Source organism: Oncorhynchus tshawytscha, linkage group LG06, assembly GCF_018296145.1.
Source record: "Oncorhynchus tshawytscha isolate Ot180627B linkage group LG06, Otsh_v2.0, whole genome shotgun sequence".
Classification (NCBI taxonomy): Eukaryota; Metazoa; Chordata; class Actinopteri; order Salmoniformes; family Salmonidae; genus Oncorhynchus; species Oncorhynchus tshawytscha.
Window position 1 is genome coordinate 12,384,305 of NC_056434.1, and position 14,224 is coordinate 12,398,528.

Consider the following 14,224-nt stretch of genomic DNA (forward strand, 5'->3'; position numbering starts at 1 on the left):
TCAAAAGGGATTTAATTTAAAGAAACATTTAAATTCCTTTACAAATATTAAATACTCAAAAACAATTACAGGCCTATAACTATAGGTGAATATATCAGGGAGGAGCGCCCAAAGCACACAGGAAAAAACGAATTATGTTCCGCACTCAAGAAAACGAAATCTTCTGGTTCGGTATATAGCCTACAGCCAGAAGTAACTAGGAGTTGGAGACAAAAGGAAATATCTTATCACACTCGTTAAACATCTCTTAAAAGGGATAGGCCATTGAGCGTTTTCAACTGTCAAGAAGTTACTATTTGAGGTTGCTTTTCGCATTTACTCACAGTCATAATTGAGATGCACTGGAAAAGTGAAAATAAACTGGAATGTTACAATGTTGTTGACGAGAATGAAAACGGATCTATGTTGATGTCTAAAAATGGGGTAAGTTCCACTTTTTTATAGGTCTACTTCAAAGAGAGATGAAGTGTGTCAAAGATTATTCTGCTTTCCCCCGAACAAGAATTGTGCCATCATTTCAGGGCAGCTTGCAAAACTATAGATTTATTATTAAACGTATATAGCTGTACGTTTATTATTAAACATATTTAGCTATAGGTTTATTTGGAAACAGATATAGGTTTATTAGGAAACCTATATAGCTGTAGGGTTATTATGAAACATATATAGCTATAGGTTTATTAGGAAACATATATAGCTATAGGTTTATTATGAAACAGATATAGGTTTATTAGGAAACCTATATAGCTGTAGGGTTATTATGAAACATATATAGCTATAGGTTTATTAGGAAACCTATATAGCTGTAGGGTTTTTAAAAAAAAATATAGCTGTAGGATTATTAAAAAACAGGTTTATTAGGTTTATAGGTTTATTACGAAACACATATACCTATAGGTTTATTATGAAACACATATAGCTATAGGTTTATTATGAAACATCTATAGATATAGGTTTATTATGAAACACATATACCTATAGGTTTATTATGAAACATCTATAGATATAGGTTTATTATGAAACACATATACCTATAGGTTTATTATGAAACATCTATAGATATAGGTTTATTATGAAACACATATACCTATAGGTTTATTATGAAACATCTATAGATATAGGTTTATTATGAAACACATATACCTATAGGTTTATTATGAAACATCTATAGATATAGGTTTATTATGAAACACATATACCTATAGGTTTATTATGAAACATCTATAGATATAGGTTTATTATGAAACACATATACCTATAGGTTTATTATGAAACATCTATAGATATAGGTTTATTATGAAACACATATACCTATAGGTTTATTATGAAAAAAGGGCGCACAATTTTGACAAAAGGGGTTGAATTTGAATTGCTTGAAGTTACTTTACCAATTATGCCTATCAATATTATATTGTCAGACTTATATAGCAGCAAAGTCAGTATTTTCACTTCCTAAATATTCAGCAATTAAGACTCAAATAGTTAATAGACCTCTTCACCTTTAGCTTGCCCTGGGCAAACGTTTGTGTTCTGATTGACATGCTTGTTTTGATTGACATGCGAAATTTATGTTAGGGAGTCAACCATTGTGCTTAGCAGTTCAGAAGCCCCAAATGCAAATATCAAGAGCATACTGCACATTGGATAACTATTACCTCAAGTGTCGCCTGTTTTTGTAACTAATGACAATACATCCCTTTTTAAATGTCATTTTGGTAATCGCTGGGGTTGTCATGGTAAAAGGTAAAGAGGTTGGTAGTTATGGGATATAGCTTTGAAGGTTTCTGAAGCGGCTGAGTGTAAGTTTGACAGACCAAAAACCCCTGTTCCTCCCATGCCATGTATAGCTTGTCGTCATATGTGAAGATTGCAGAAGCGACGCAGAGGTTATCAGCAGGTGCAGTGAGGGCAGGAGAGAAATGAATGGTAACATTTCATAATATAATCCAATGAATAATTAGAAAACTAACCAAATATAATATTTCTTAGAAATTCACCATTAAGGCTACTCACATGAGATAATTGTTTTTACATTATATGGAGAGATTTGTTTGTTTTGTTTTAACCGCATGTGCCTGTCAACAACTCTAAAATAGGCCTTTTGCTAAAAGGTTTTAATTGGAATGAACCGGATAACCTGAGATGTCTCATTTCCGCGCAACTACATTGGCACATGCGTAATGTGCGCCAAAGTTTTCGTTGCGCACATGTAGGCTATAAAGGCTAAAGAATTCGGCACACATGCATCCTAACCGCGGTATATTGTTCTATTCAGGGAACACCAGTTGAAGTATTGGATGAAGATGTATGCTCCCTCGGCTCATCCTCCCCGTCGCTGCGAGAGATGGTATATCCGCCTCTGTTGGGTAGAACTGTTTGTGCAAGTTGCAGTGAGGAAATTGTGGATAAATACTTGCTGAAGGTAAAATATGTGGTTTCATCTTGTCGCAACATTTCAAATTTCGTTGGGGTGCTCATTTCGTGCATATCTTGTGCTTTTTGTATACGATTTTAGTAGACTAACTAAACTCTACTGTTTTTGCGTTTGCATTACTACTAAATAATGTCCGAATATTATTATGTTATTTCATGATCATGTTTTTTTCACAGGTTAACGACTTGTGCTGGCATGTGCGTTGTCTCTCCTGTAGCATGTGTCAAACATCGCTTGGCAGTCATACAAGTTGTTACATCAAAGACAAAGAGGTCTTCTGCAAATTGGACTACTTTAGGTATTTCAGATTGTTTTTGCATATTAAATCAAATCAAAAGTGATTTTTAAATTACATTTTTGCCATTTATGTATATAGCCTACATGTGCACATCCTTCAGTATTTATCCTGTATAATATTTATTTGTAACACGTAATTCCAATATTCAACCGCCATCTAACCAACAGGCCAGTTATTTACCTGATTTTTAAAACCTGTATTTATTGCAGAAGGTATGGAACATGGTGCGCATGCTGCGGCCGAAATATATACTCTACCGACTGGGTCCGCCGGGCGAAGGGCAACGTATACCACCTGGCGTGTTTCGCCTGTTTCTCCTGTAAGAGGCAGTTGTCCACGGGGGAAGAGTTTGCCCTGGTGGCGGAGAAGGTGCTGTGTCGTGTACATTACCACTGTATGCTGGACAACCTGAAATGTGCCCTGGAGAAAGGTGAGCATTTTGCAGTGGAGTGACACAAATTCACAACTTCTGCTGATATAGGGAGGTGAATGATGATAGACAATAAATCTATAAACTCATCATAATCTGCAGCAATATTGATAAATTAAAAACCTAAACGAATTATGATTTATTATCAACATAGGTCAAGTGGAGCCTAAATAAGTAACACAATAGATATTGTTGAAGGTGTTTCTTAAATGTATAATATTTGCACCTGTTCCTGAATTAATCAATCAAATCAATGCAAAGTATTCATACCCCTTGACTTATTCCACATGTTGTTGTGTTACAGCCTGAATTCAAAATGGATTGAATATATGTTTTTTCTCACCCATCTGAACATAATACATCATAATGACAAAGTGAAAACATAGTGTTTGCAAATTTAGTGAAAATTAAATAAAGAAATATCTTATTTACATACACTACCTGTCCAAAGTTTAAGAACACCTACTCATTCAAGGATTTTTCTTTATTTTTACTATTTCTACACTGTAAAATAATAGTGAGGACATTAAAACTATGAAATAACACATTAGGAATCATGTAGTAACCAAAAAGTGTTAAACAAATATAAATATATTTTATATTTGAGATTCTTCAAATAACCACTCTTTCCCTTGATGACAGCTTTGCACACTATTGCCATTCTCTCAACCAGCTTTATGAGGTAGTCACCTGGAATGCATTTCAATCATTACATGAATATCAGTCAATACGGAACATTTCAAGAACTATCTTCAAGTGCAGTCGCAAAAACCATCAAGTGCTATGATGAAACTGGCTCTCATGAGGACCGCCACAGGAATGGAAGACCCAGAGTTACCTCTGCTGCAGAGGATAAGTTCGTTAGAGTTACCAACCTTCAAAGTTCACATAACAGACACATCTAAACATCAACTGTTCAGAGGAGACTGCAAGAATCAGGCCTTCATGGTCGAATGGCTGTAAATAAACCACAACTAAAGGACACCAATAATAAGAAGAGACTTGCTTGGGCCAAGAAACACGAGCAATAGACATGAGACAGGTGGAAATTTGTCCTTTGGTCTGGAGTCCAAATTAGAGATTTTTGTTCCCACTGTATATTGAATCAAATCAAAGTTTATTTGTCACGTGCGCCGAATACAAAAGGAGTAGACCTTACAGTGAAATGCTTAATGTGTGAAAGTTAAATATTTCTAAAGAATATTTTTGAATTCCCCTCGCCACCGTTTCAGCTGAATGGGGGGGGGGGAGTAATAACAGGTTTTAATTACAGCCTCTAACCAACAGTGCAGTTTTTAAGTTAAAAAAAAGGTATTAGGTGAAAAATAGATAAGTAAATAAATTTGGTCAAACGTTTAGGGTAGCCTTCCACAAGCTTCCCTCAATAAGTTGGGTGAAATTTGGCCCATTCCTCCTGACAGAGCTGGTGTAACCGAGTCAGGTTTGTAGGCCTCATTGCTCGCACAGGCTTTTTCAGTTCTGCCTACAAATTTTCTATAGGTTTGAGGTCAGGGCTTTGTGATGGCCACTCCAATACCTTGACTTTGTTGTCCTTAAGCCATTTTGCCACAACTTTGGAAGTATGCTTGAGGTCATTGTCCATTTGGAAGACCCATTTGCGACCAAGCTTTAACTTCCTAACTGATGTCTTGAGATGTTGCTTTAATATATCCACATAATTTTCCACCCTCATGATGCCATCTATTTTGTGAAGTGCACCAATCCCTCCTGCAGCAATGCACCCCCACAACATGATGCTGCCACCCCCGTGCTTCACGGTTGGGATGGTGTTCTTCGGCTTGCAAGCCTCCCCCTTTTCCTCCAAACATAACAATGGTCATTATGGCCAAACAGTTCTATTTTTGTTTCATCAGACCAGAGGACATTTCTCCAAAAACTATGATCTTTGTCCCCATGTGCATTTGCAAACTGTCGTCTGGCTTTTTTATGGCAATTTTGGAGCAGTGGCTTCTTCCTTGCTGAGCGGCCTTTCAGGCTATGTCGATATAGGACTTTTTTTTTACTGTGGATATAGACACTTTTGTACCTGTTTCCTCCAGCATCTTCACAAGGTCCTTTGCTGTTGTTCTGGGATTGATTTGCATTTTTCAGACCAAAGTACATTCATCTCTAGGAGACAGAACGTGTCTCCTTCCTGAACGGCATGATGGTTGCGTGGTCCCATGGAGTTTATACTTCCGCACTATAGTTTGTACAGATGAACGTGGTACCTTCAGGCGTTTGGATATTGCTCCCAGGGATGAACCAGACTTTTTTTTCTGAAGTCTTTGCTGATTTATTTTAGATTTTCCCATGATGTCAAGCAAAAAGGCCCTGAGTTTGAAGGTAGGCCCTTGAAATACATTCACATACACCTCCAATTGACTCAAATGATGTCAATTAGCCTATCAGAAGCTTCTAAAGCCATGACATAATTTTCTGGAATTTTCCAAGCTGTTTAAAGGCACAATCAATTTAGTGTATGTAAACTTCTGACCCACTGGATTTGTGATACACTGAGTTATAAGTGAAATAATCTGTCTGTAAACAATTGTTGGAAAAATGACTTGTGTCATACACAAGTAAATGTCCTAACTGACTTGCCAAAACTATAGTTTGTTAACAAGAAATTTGTGGAGTGGTTGAAAAACTAGTTTAATGACTCCAACCTAAGTGTATGTAAACACCTGACTTCAACTGTATGTTAAAAAATATATATATTTTCCTTTATTATTTTCCTCTAACCCTACCCCTACCTATTTGCCATATATTTTTAACTATGCTGTTTCACAAAAGTTCTGAAGTTATATATATTTTACAGATACAGAAAATTTGACATTAAGACATCTTGTTTTAAGTTCCACCCTTGAGCTACCTTCAACCCCTCCCATTCATCTCTACACCATCCAGTTTTGATTTCTATTTGCAATTTATTTTTCAACTGTGCTGTGATGTTTCACAAAAGTTCTGAACCTTTCTATTGTCATAGTTTCTACAGATTGTAAATTAAAGATAACATTTTTTTGCTAAAAGTATTATTATATTAGTAATTGATTGACTATGACTTTTCAAATCACCCAGCAGTGCTATTTACAGAGTTAGCTCCAAATAAATGGTGCCATTCTTCAGCCATTCCTGAACCTGCAACCAAAAACAAGCTTCTATAAATATGGACAGTACCAATACAAATGACATATGATCTGTCTCTTCGCAGCAAAATATGCAGAGCTGGGATGGTTGTATCACCCAGCAGTGATAGAACCATATGACATTCTATTGGTTGCAAGAATTTTGTATAATATTTACTATTGAAAAATTATACATTTTGAATCCGGCGTCATTTTGTGTATCAGTTCCTAAACCATGTGCCATGCCATGTGCACATGTACCATGTGCCATTCAATCTATATGGCACAGCTGACAAATTCAATACTTTTCCCCCATTCCACTTGCCTCTTCCATTTTTGCGGTAATGCTGCAATTAGTTGGTTGTAATTTTGGGTAGAGCAGACATTTCCATATGTTTTTGTTAGCTGAATGTGTGACAACTCCACCAGTCATATTTATGATATCAATTTCAAAGACTATACTTGTTTTTATAAGGACAACCTGTGTATCACTAAAGACTTAATTCGGAGGTACTTTAATATTTAATAATTTCTGCCCTCCCAATTCACATAGATGATATAAATATGCACATTTAATTTTGTCAGGCTTGCCATATTTTTTGCTTATATAATTTAAAAAACAAGCTACTAGGCCATATGCAAATAGGTAAACTGGGATATGACTAAAGAGTTAATCAGGGTGATTTTTCCACAAACAGACTATTTTTCTTTCCATGGTAGTGAGATGTATTTATTTTGGGACATGAATACCGAGTATGTCTACATCATCGTCAGACCATTTTATTTGTCAACTACACAGTAATGTAAAAGTTGAATTTTGTAGTGATCCAACACGTAATAAAGGTTGTACATTTATCATAATGTGGTTGTAATCCAGAGGTTAGAAAAAGGATCTAGATCCTCTATGAGGCTGTGGAGGGATCCAACACGTAATAAAGGGTGTACATTTATCATAATGTGGTTGTAATCCAGAGGTTAGAAAAAGGATCTAGATCCTCTATGAGGCTGTGGAAGGATCCAACACGTAATAAAGGTTGTACATTTATCATAATGTGGTTGTAATCCAGAGGTTAGAAAAAGGATCTAGATCCTCAATGAGGCTGTGGAGGGATCCAACATGTAATAAAAGGTTGTACATTTATCATAATGTGGTTGTAATCCAGAGGTTAGAAAAAGGATCTAGATCCTCTATGAGGCTGTGGAGGGATCCAACACGTAATAAAGGTTGTACATTTATCATAATGTGGTTGTAATCCAGAGGTTAGAAAAAGGATCTAGATCCTCTATGAGGCTGTGGAGGGATCGTAATAAAGGTTGTACATTTATCATAATGTGGTTGTAACGTTAATAGAAAGGGTGTACATTTATCATAATGTGGTTGTAATCCAGAGGTTAGAAAAAGGATCTAGATCCTCTATGAGGCTGTGGAAGGATCCAAATTGTGGATTTAAAGAAAACATGAATCATCAGCGTCCAATGACACCTTTGTTTTTAATCCCTGGATTTCTAGCCCCTTGATATTATTGTTGGATCTGATTTTAACAGCTAACATTTAGATGGCAATAATAAATACAGTGCATTCGGAAAGTATTCAGACCCCTACACTTTTTCCACATTTTGTGACATTACAGCCTTATTCTAAAATGGATTAAATAAATATCATCAATCTACACACAATGCCCCATAATGACAAAGTGAAAACAGTAAGTACATAAGTATTCAGACCCTTTGCTATTAAACTCAACATTGAACTCAGGTGCATCCTGTTTCCATTGCTCATCCTTGAGATGTTTCTACAACTTGGAGTCCACCTGTGGTCAATTCAATTGATTGGACATGATTTGGAAAGGCACACACCAGTCTATATAAGATACCACAGGTGACAGTGCATGTCAGAGCAAAAACCAAGCCATGAGGTCGAAGGAATTGTCCGTAGAGCTCCTAGACAGGATTGTGTCGAGGCACAGATCTGGGGAAGGGTACCAAAAAATGTCACCAGCATTGAAGGTCCCCAAGAACACAGTGGCCTCCATCATTCTTAAAATGAAGAAGTTTGGAACCACCAAGAGTCTTCCTAGAGCTGGCTGCCCAGCCAAACTGAGCAATCGGGGGGGAGGGGCCTTGTTCAGCGAGGTGACCAAGAACCCGATGGTCACTCTGACAGAGCTCCAGAGTTCCTCTGTGGAGATGGGAGAACCTTCCAGAAGGAAGCACTCCACTAATCAGGCCTGTTGGCAGAGTGGCCAGATGAAAGCCACTCCTCAGTAAAAGGCACATGACATTCCGCTTGGAGTTTGCCAAAAGGCACCTAAAGGACTTTCAGACCATGAGAAACAAGATTCTCTGGTCTGATGAAACCAAGATTAAACTCTTTGGCCTGAATGCCAAGCGTCACGTCTGGAGGAAACCTGGCACCATCACTATGGTGAAACATGGTGGTGGCTGCATCATGCTGTAGGGATGTTTTTCAGCAGCAGGGACTGGGTGACTAGTTAGGATCGAGAGACCTGACAATAGCTGTGCAGCGACGCTCCCCATCCAACCTGACAGAGCTTGAGAGGATCTGCAGAGAAGTATGGGAGAAGCTCCCCAAATACAGGTTTGCCAAACTTGTAGCATCATACCCAAATAGACTTGAGGCTGTAATCGCTGCCAAAGGTGCTTCAACAAAGTACTGAGTAAAAATTCAGAATAGTTATGATAATGTAATATTTCAGTTTTTAATTTGTAACACATTTGCAAACATTTCTAAAAGCCTGTTTTTGCTTCGCATTATGGTGTGATGGTTGTAGATTTATGAGGACATTTAAAAAAAGAATAAGGCTGTAACGTAACAAAATGTGAAAAAGTCAAGGGGTCTGAATTCTTTCCGAATGCACTGTAAATCTGCCGATAGTGGACAACCTTGTTTTACTCCTCTTGACAGTTTAATACTTTCTGAGATGTATTCATTATTTAGTATTTTACACCCAGGGTTACTATACATAACTTTAACCCATTTTATAAGAGATTCTCCAAAATTGAAATAGTCCAGGCAAGTCAGCTATGAATACCAGGCCTGGTTTCCCAGATTTTTCATAATGTTCTATTGTTTCCAGTACTTGTCGTATATTATCGCCAATCTATCGTCCATATAAAAACCTGTCTGATTAGGATGAATAATATCCGACAATACCTTTTTAATGCTATGCATTTGAATATAATATTTGCATCACAACACTGTAAGGGCCTGTTTCAGTAATAATGAAATCAGACCTTGTTGTGTATCTGTTAATCTACCATTCTTATAGGAGTGGTTAAAACATGCTAACAACGGTCATCTGAGCACATCAAAATGTTTTGGGTATTTCAGTATTACTTTAGGGTCTTGTTGCAAACAGAATACATGTTTTGGAATATTTTTATTCTACTGTATACTGGCTTCCTTCTTTTCCCTCTGTCAATTAAATTAGTATTGTGGAGTAACTACAATGTTGTTGATCCATCCTCAGTTAGTTTTGTGGAGTAACTACAATGTTGTTGATCCATCCTCAGTTTTCTCCCATCACAGCCATTAAACTCTGTAACTGTTTTAAAGTCACCATTGGTTTCATGCTGACGTCCATGAGCAGTTTCCTTCCTCTCCGGCTAATGAGTGAGGAAGGACGCTTGTATCTTTGTATTGACTGGGTGTATTGGTAACCCATCCAAACTGTAATTAATAACTAAAATGCATATTAAATGTTTGCTTTCTACCTATAGGTGCCCTTCTTTGCGTGGCATTGGAAAATCTCCCTGGTCTTTGTGGTTGAACAATAATAAATAATAATAATAATAAAAACACATAATTCCACTTTGACATTATGGGGTATTGTGTGTAGGCCAGTGACAAAACATCTACATTTAATCCATTTTAAATTCAAGACAGTAACACAACAAAATGTGTTAAAGTCAAGGGGTGTTTATACTTTCTGAAGGCACTATGAATACTTTTACTATACTGTAAAGTGCATAAACCTTTAGACAAAGCCCCTTGACATTTGATAATAATTAAATTATGTAAATTGATACAAAAGAATACAGCCTATTGTCTTTGATATGGAACAAAAGTAACTTCCCATTTCACAGATGAGAAGCCATTCAATGCACATAAATGTCATAATAATCCCACTGGGCACACACTGCTTGAATCAATGTTGTTTCCACGTCATTTCAGTGAAATTATGTTGAACCAACGTGAATTGACGCCTGTGCCTAGTGTGATGTCTACGGATGTCTACGGCTTGCATGTCGAGTAGCATGATTATGAGCTCATTAATTAAGAAGAGCAATCATCTCATTTCAGAAAGTGGTATGAACCTAGAGGGGACGATACCAACAGAACAGCAAGTGAATCAGCCCAGGCCGTCGAAGAGAGCACGCACCAGCTTCACCGCTGACCAATTACAGGTGAGTATCAATAATCCACCAAACGTACCTGGGAGACCATCCCCAGGTCAATAGCATTGCGATAAAGCTGAATACCAAGGTTCATAATTTGGTTCAATATTAATTAATGCCACAGGTTTGTTCATTTTTTAATCCTTCCTGGGAGTTTAAATCCAGCCCCTGCAGATGTCACCAAGCCTTGTCAATTATGTCTGACTGTTCCCAGCCAAGGGGTTCAGGGCAAGTGATTAACATATGTCTGACCTCATGTGATTGACATATGATTGAGCTCAGTGACTTTATGACTCCTCCAGGTGATGCAGGCCCAGTTTGCCCAGGACAACAACCCGAATGCCCAGACCCTGCAGAAGCTGGCAGAGCAGACAGGCCTGAGTAGGAGAGTCATACAGGTTAGATCAGAGATGGTCTTTTTGGCGACCCGTTGTTTTGTTGTTGATGTAATGTGTAGAATTGCAGCAAACTTGTCTTTAAAACTGCAACATTTTCTTTACGCCCCCATGGCAAAATGTGTAGAATTGCAGGAAATTAACTCTCAAACTTCAATTTTCTCTTTCTGATGTCAAGAGGAGCAAAACATTTTTGCTTACATGGGTAAGCAGACCCGAGAACCACTGAGGCCCCAACCCCCATCAGTTACCCATCCCTGGGTTAGATATTCATACACAGTTTTAGTCAACGCATGCCTCACAAACAGGATAGGATATGACTGCATTTCTACAGTACATGTGTAAACTTTTTAAGGATTTGTTGTGTTGAAAAGAATTGAAAAGAAAAAAAAACTGTAAAAACACCCACTTGGTTTTCTGACATTTCCTCTAAAACAGCAGTCTGGGATTGGTACATCTGCTCACCAAAACGAGTTATTAGGTGACCACTTCGTTGCTGTTTGAATCTGATTGGCTCTTTAATAAACACACATCAATTAAGTGTGTCACTATTGAATGCTGGTACTAAAAACATGGCACTTTCTACATCCTATCCAGGTTTGGTTCCAGAACTGCAGAGCACGCCATAAGAAGCATGTGAGCCCCAACCACTCCTCAGCCACGCCGTTGTCCTCCCTGCAGCCCGGCTGCCACTCCCAGCCCACCCCAGCCCCAGAAGAGCGGCAGTACACAGCCTACAGCACCCCAGAGGGATCCATGCTCAATGCTCTGCACTACTACATAGATGGTAAGTGGATAGAAAGGATGCATCCCAAATGGCACCCTATTCCCTTTATAGTGCACTACCTTTAGGGGCTATGGGCCCTGGTCAAAAGCAGTGCACTGTAAAGTAAATAGGGAGCCATTTGGGACACACAGAGGCTGTACCAGAGACATATAGAGACAGTACACACCAGTAAGACGGCCCACTGGGCGGGAGGGGCTCAAAAAAGACAATCACTTAGCTGTGGTCAATTTGCAGTTTACAAATGATTGTAATTATGATCCAACCCCCCCCAACCGTCCGCTCCGACTAAAAATCATCCCACGGCTGAATCTAAATTGCCTACCCCTGGTTCAGAGTTAGGAACAGCCATCTCTTGTGGACAGACTGAGTAACAAAAATGGTATTGTAACGTATGTCAAAAGACTGTGGGATGCAATGACTAATGAGCAACAGTAGCTCCAGTGCTTTGGTTTTTCCTCACTGGTTATTTGGACACATCAAGATTGGATGAAGGTGGTGCTTAAGGAGGGTTGGGGGCAGAGCCTTAGGTAATGCTCTATAAGAACAAAGCCCTGTGTAGTTTCCTATAAGACCAGAGCCCTGTGTTTCCTATAAGACTAGAGCCATGTTTTTCCTATAAGACCAGAGCCCTTTGTAGTGTCCTATAAGACCAGAGCCTTGTGTAGTGTCCTATAAGACCAGTGCCCTGTGTAGTGTCCTATAAGACCAGAGCCCTGTGTAGTGTCCTATAAGACAAAAACCCTGTGTAGTGTCCTAAGACCAGAGCCCTGTGTGTCCTATAAGACCAGAGCCCTGTGTGTCCTATAAGACCAGAGCCATGTGTGTCCTATAAGACCAGAGCCCTGTAGTGTCCTATAAGACCAGAGCCCTGTGTAGTGTCCTATAAGCCCTGTGTAGTGTCCTATAAGACCAGAGCCCTGTGTGTCCTATAAGACCAGAGCCCTGTGTGTCCTATAAGACCAGAGCCCTGTGTGTCCTATAAGACCAGAGCCCTGTGTGTCCTATAAGACCAGAGCACTGTGTAGTGTCCTATAAGACCAGAGCCCTGTGTGTCCTATAAGACCAGAGCCCTGTGTGTCCTATAAGACCAGAGCCCTGTGTTTCCTATAAGACCAGAGCCCTGTGTGTCCTATAAGACCAGAACCCATGTGTAGTGTCCTATAACATTATTATAATGTTATTATTTGAGCATTTCATTCTAATCCCCCCTCTCTCTCTCTCTACTGTCAGGGATGTATGCCATGGCAAAGCCCTGGTTACTAGTCTTATCTAATCAACTATCTTTCTGATCTCTCTGTCTCCTTCTCTACAGTGCACTCTCCTCAGTCTAAGCTATTCCAGCCCCTGCTGTCCCTCCACACCATGACCTCCCAGCCTGTGACACACGCCTGAGCCACACACGCACACACACACACAATGTCCTCAGTTTAGCAGGTTTAATTAATTGCAACATTACTAAGTTAAACTAAGGTCCATATTGTTATCTTGTGGATGTGTGTGTTTCTCTGACCCCTTGCACACTTAAACAATCCGAGTGTGTACGGGGCCTTTGTGTTCTTAATTGCACGTGTAACAGTTTGATGCTGGTCTTAGATCTAAGGTGGGAAACTTGACTGCCTTTGACAAGCCATTGTGAAGTTACATCTTTAAATTATGAATTCTTTGTACATCAGTACTTTAACTATTGTTGTTGTATTTATTTATTGTATGTGGTTAAGAAAATAAATATTGACAAAATTATTTAAAAAATAATAACTGTGACTGTTTTCTACTCACATCAACAACCATGTATGCAAAAAGTTCAAACGGGTTCAGTCAATGTAATCAATACATTTTTAAGTGAGTATTAATATCTATATTGTAGCCAGTAATGAGGTTATTAATAGGGATGGGTACCTAACTCGGTATTAAACGGGCCCCGGGGCTAAATTATGAAAGAGCATAGTATCGATAATGCCCGACGTTATCGGTTCTGCTTTCGGTACTGGAGAAATTAAGAAAATAGATTTCCTATTTATTATTGCTACATAAACATTATCTTGCACATTTTATCTCACCAACCGTTTCTAATTTTCAATGAGATTAAGACACTCGTCTATGATGTATTTTCGCTATTCCCAATCCAGAAGAGAGATCTCTCGCGCGGAGCCTGTGTCTCTCACATGCTACAGCACCCTGCTCTTAACTTGTGACGATGGCGGAGAGGTAAACGTTCAAAAGTGTGCTTACACTTCACCAGAGTCGATGCTGACAATGCTCGTTGCCACAAGTGCAACAAGACTTTTGCTTGTAAGGGCGGAAACACGAGCAATCTGTCCAAACATCTATCAAAG

General features: G+C 38.7%; 1 protein-coding gene across 2 annotated transcripts; it reads left to right on the forward strand.

The window, feature by feature from the left end:
* Positions 1-206: 206 nt before the first annotated feature.
* LOC112246726 (LIM/homeobox protein Lhx8-like) lies at positions 207-13,643 on the forward strand. 2 transcript variants are annotated; one of them, XM_024415235.1, is made up of 9 exons: positions 207-423; positions 1,848-1,926; positions 2,276-2,422; positions 2,611-2,732; positions 2,942-3,162; positions 10,615-10,718; positions 11,012-11,107; positions 11,702-11,891; positions 13,204-13,643. In XM_024415235.1, exons 2-9 carry the CDS (start codon positions 1,924-1,926, stop codon positions 13,281-13,283), a joined length of 963 nt encoding a protein of 320 aa, XP_024271003.1. In that variant the 5' UTR covers positions 207-423; positions 1,848-1,923; the 3' UTR covers positions 13,284-13,643. The 2 variants fall into 2 exon arrangements, with proteins under 2 accessions (XP_024271003.1, XP_024271002.1); XM_024415234.1 differs by lacking the exon at positions 1,848-1,926.
* The last annotated feature ends 581 nt before the right edge of the window (positions 13,644-14,224 follow it).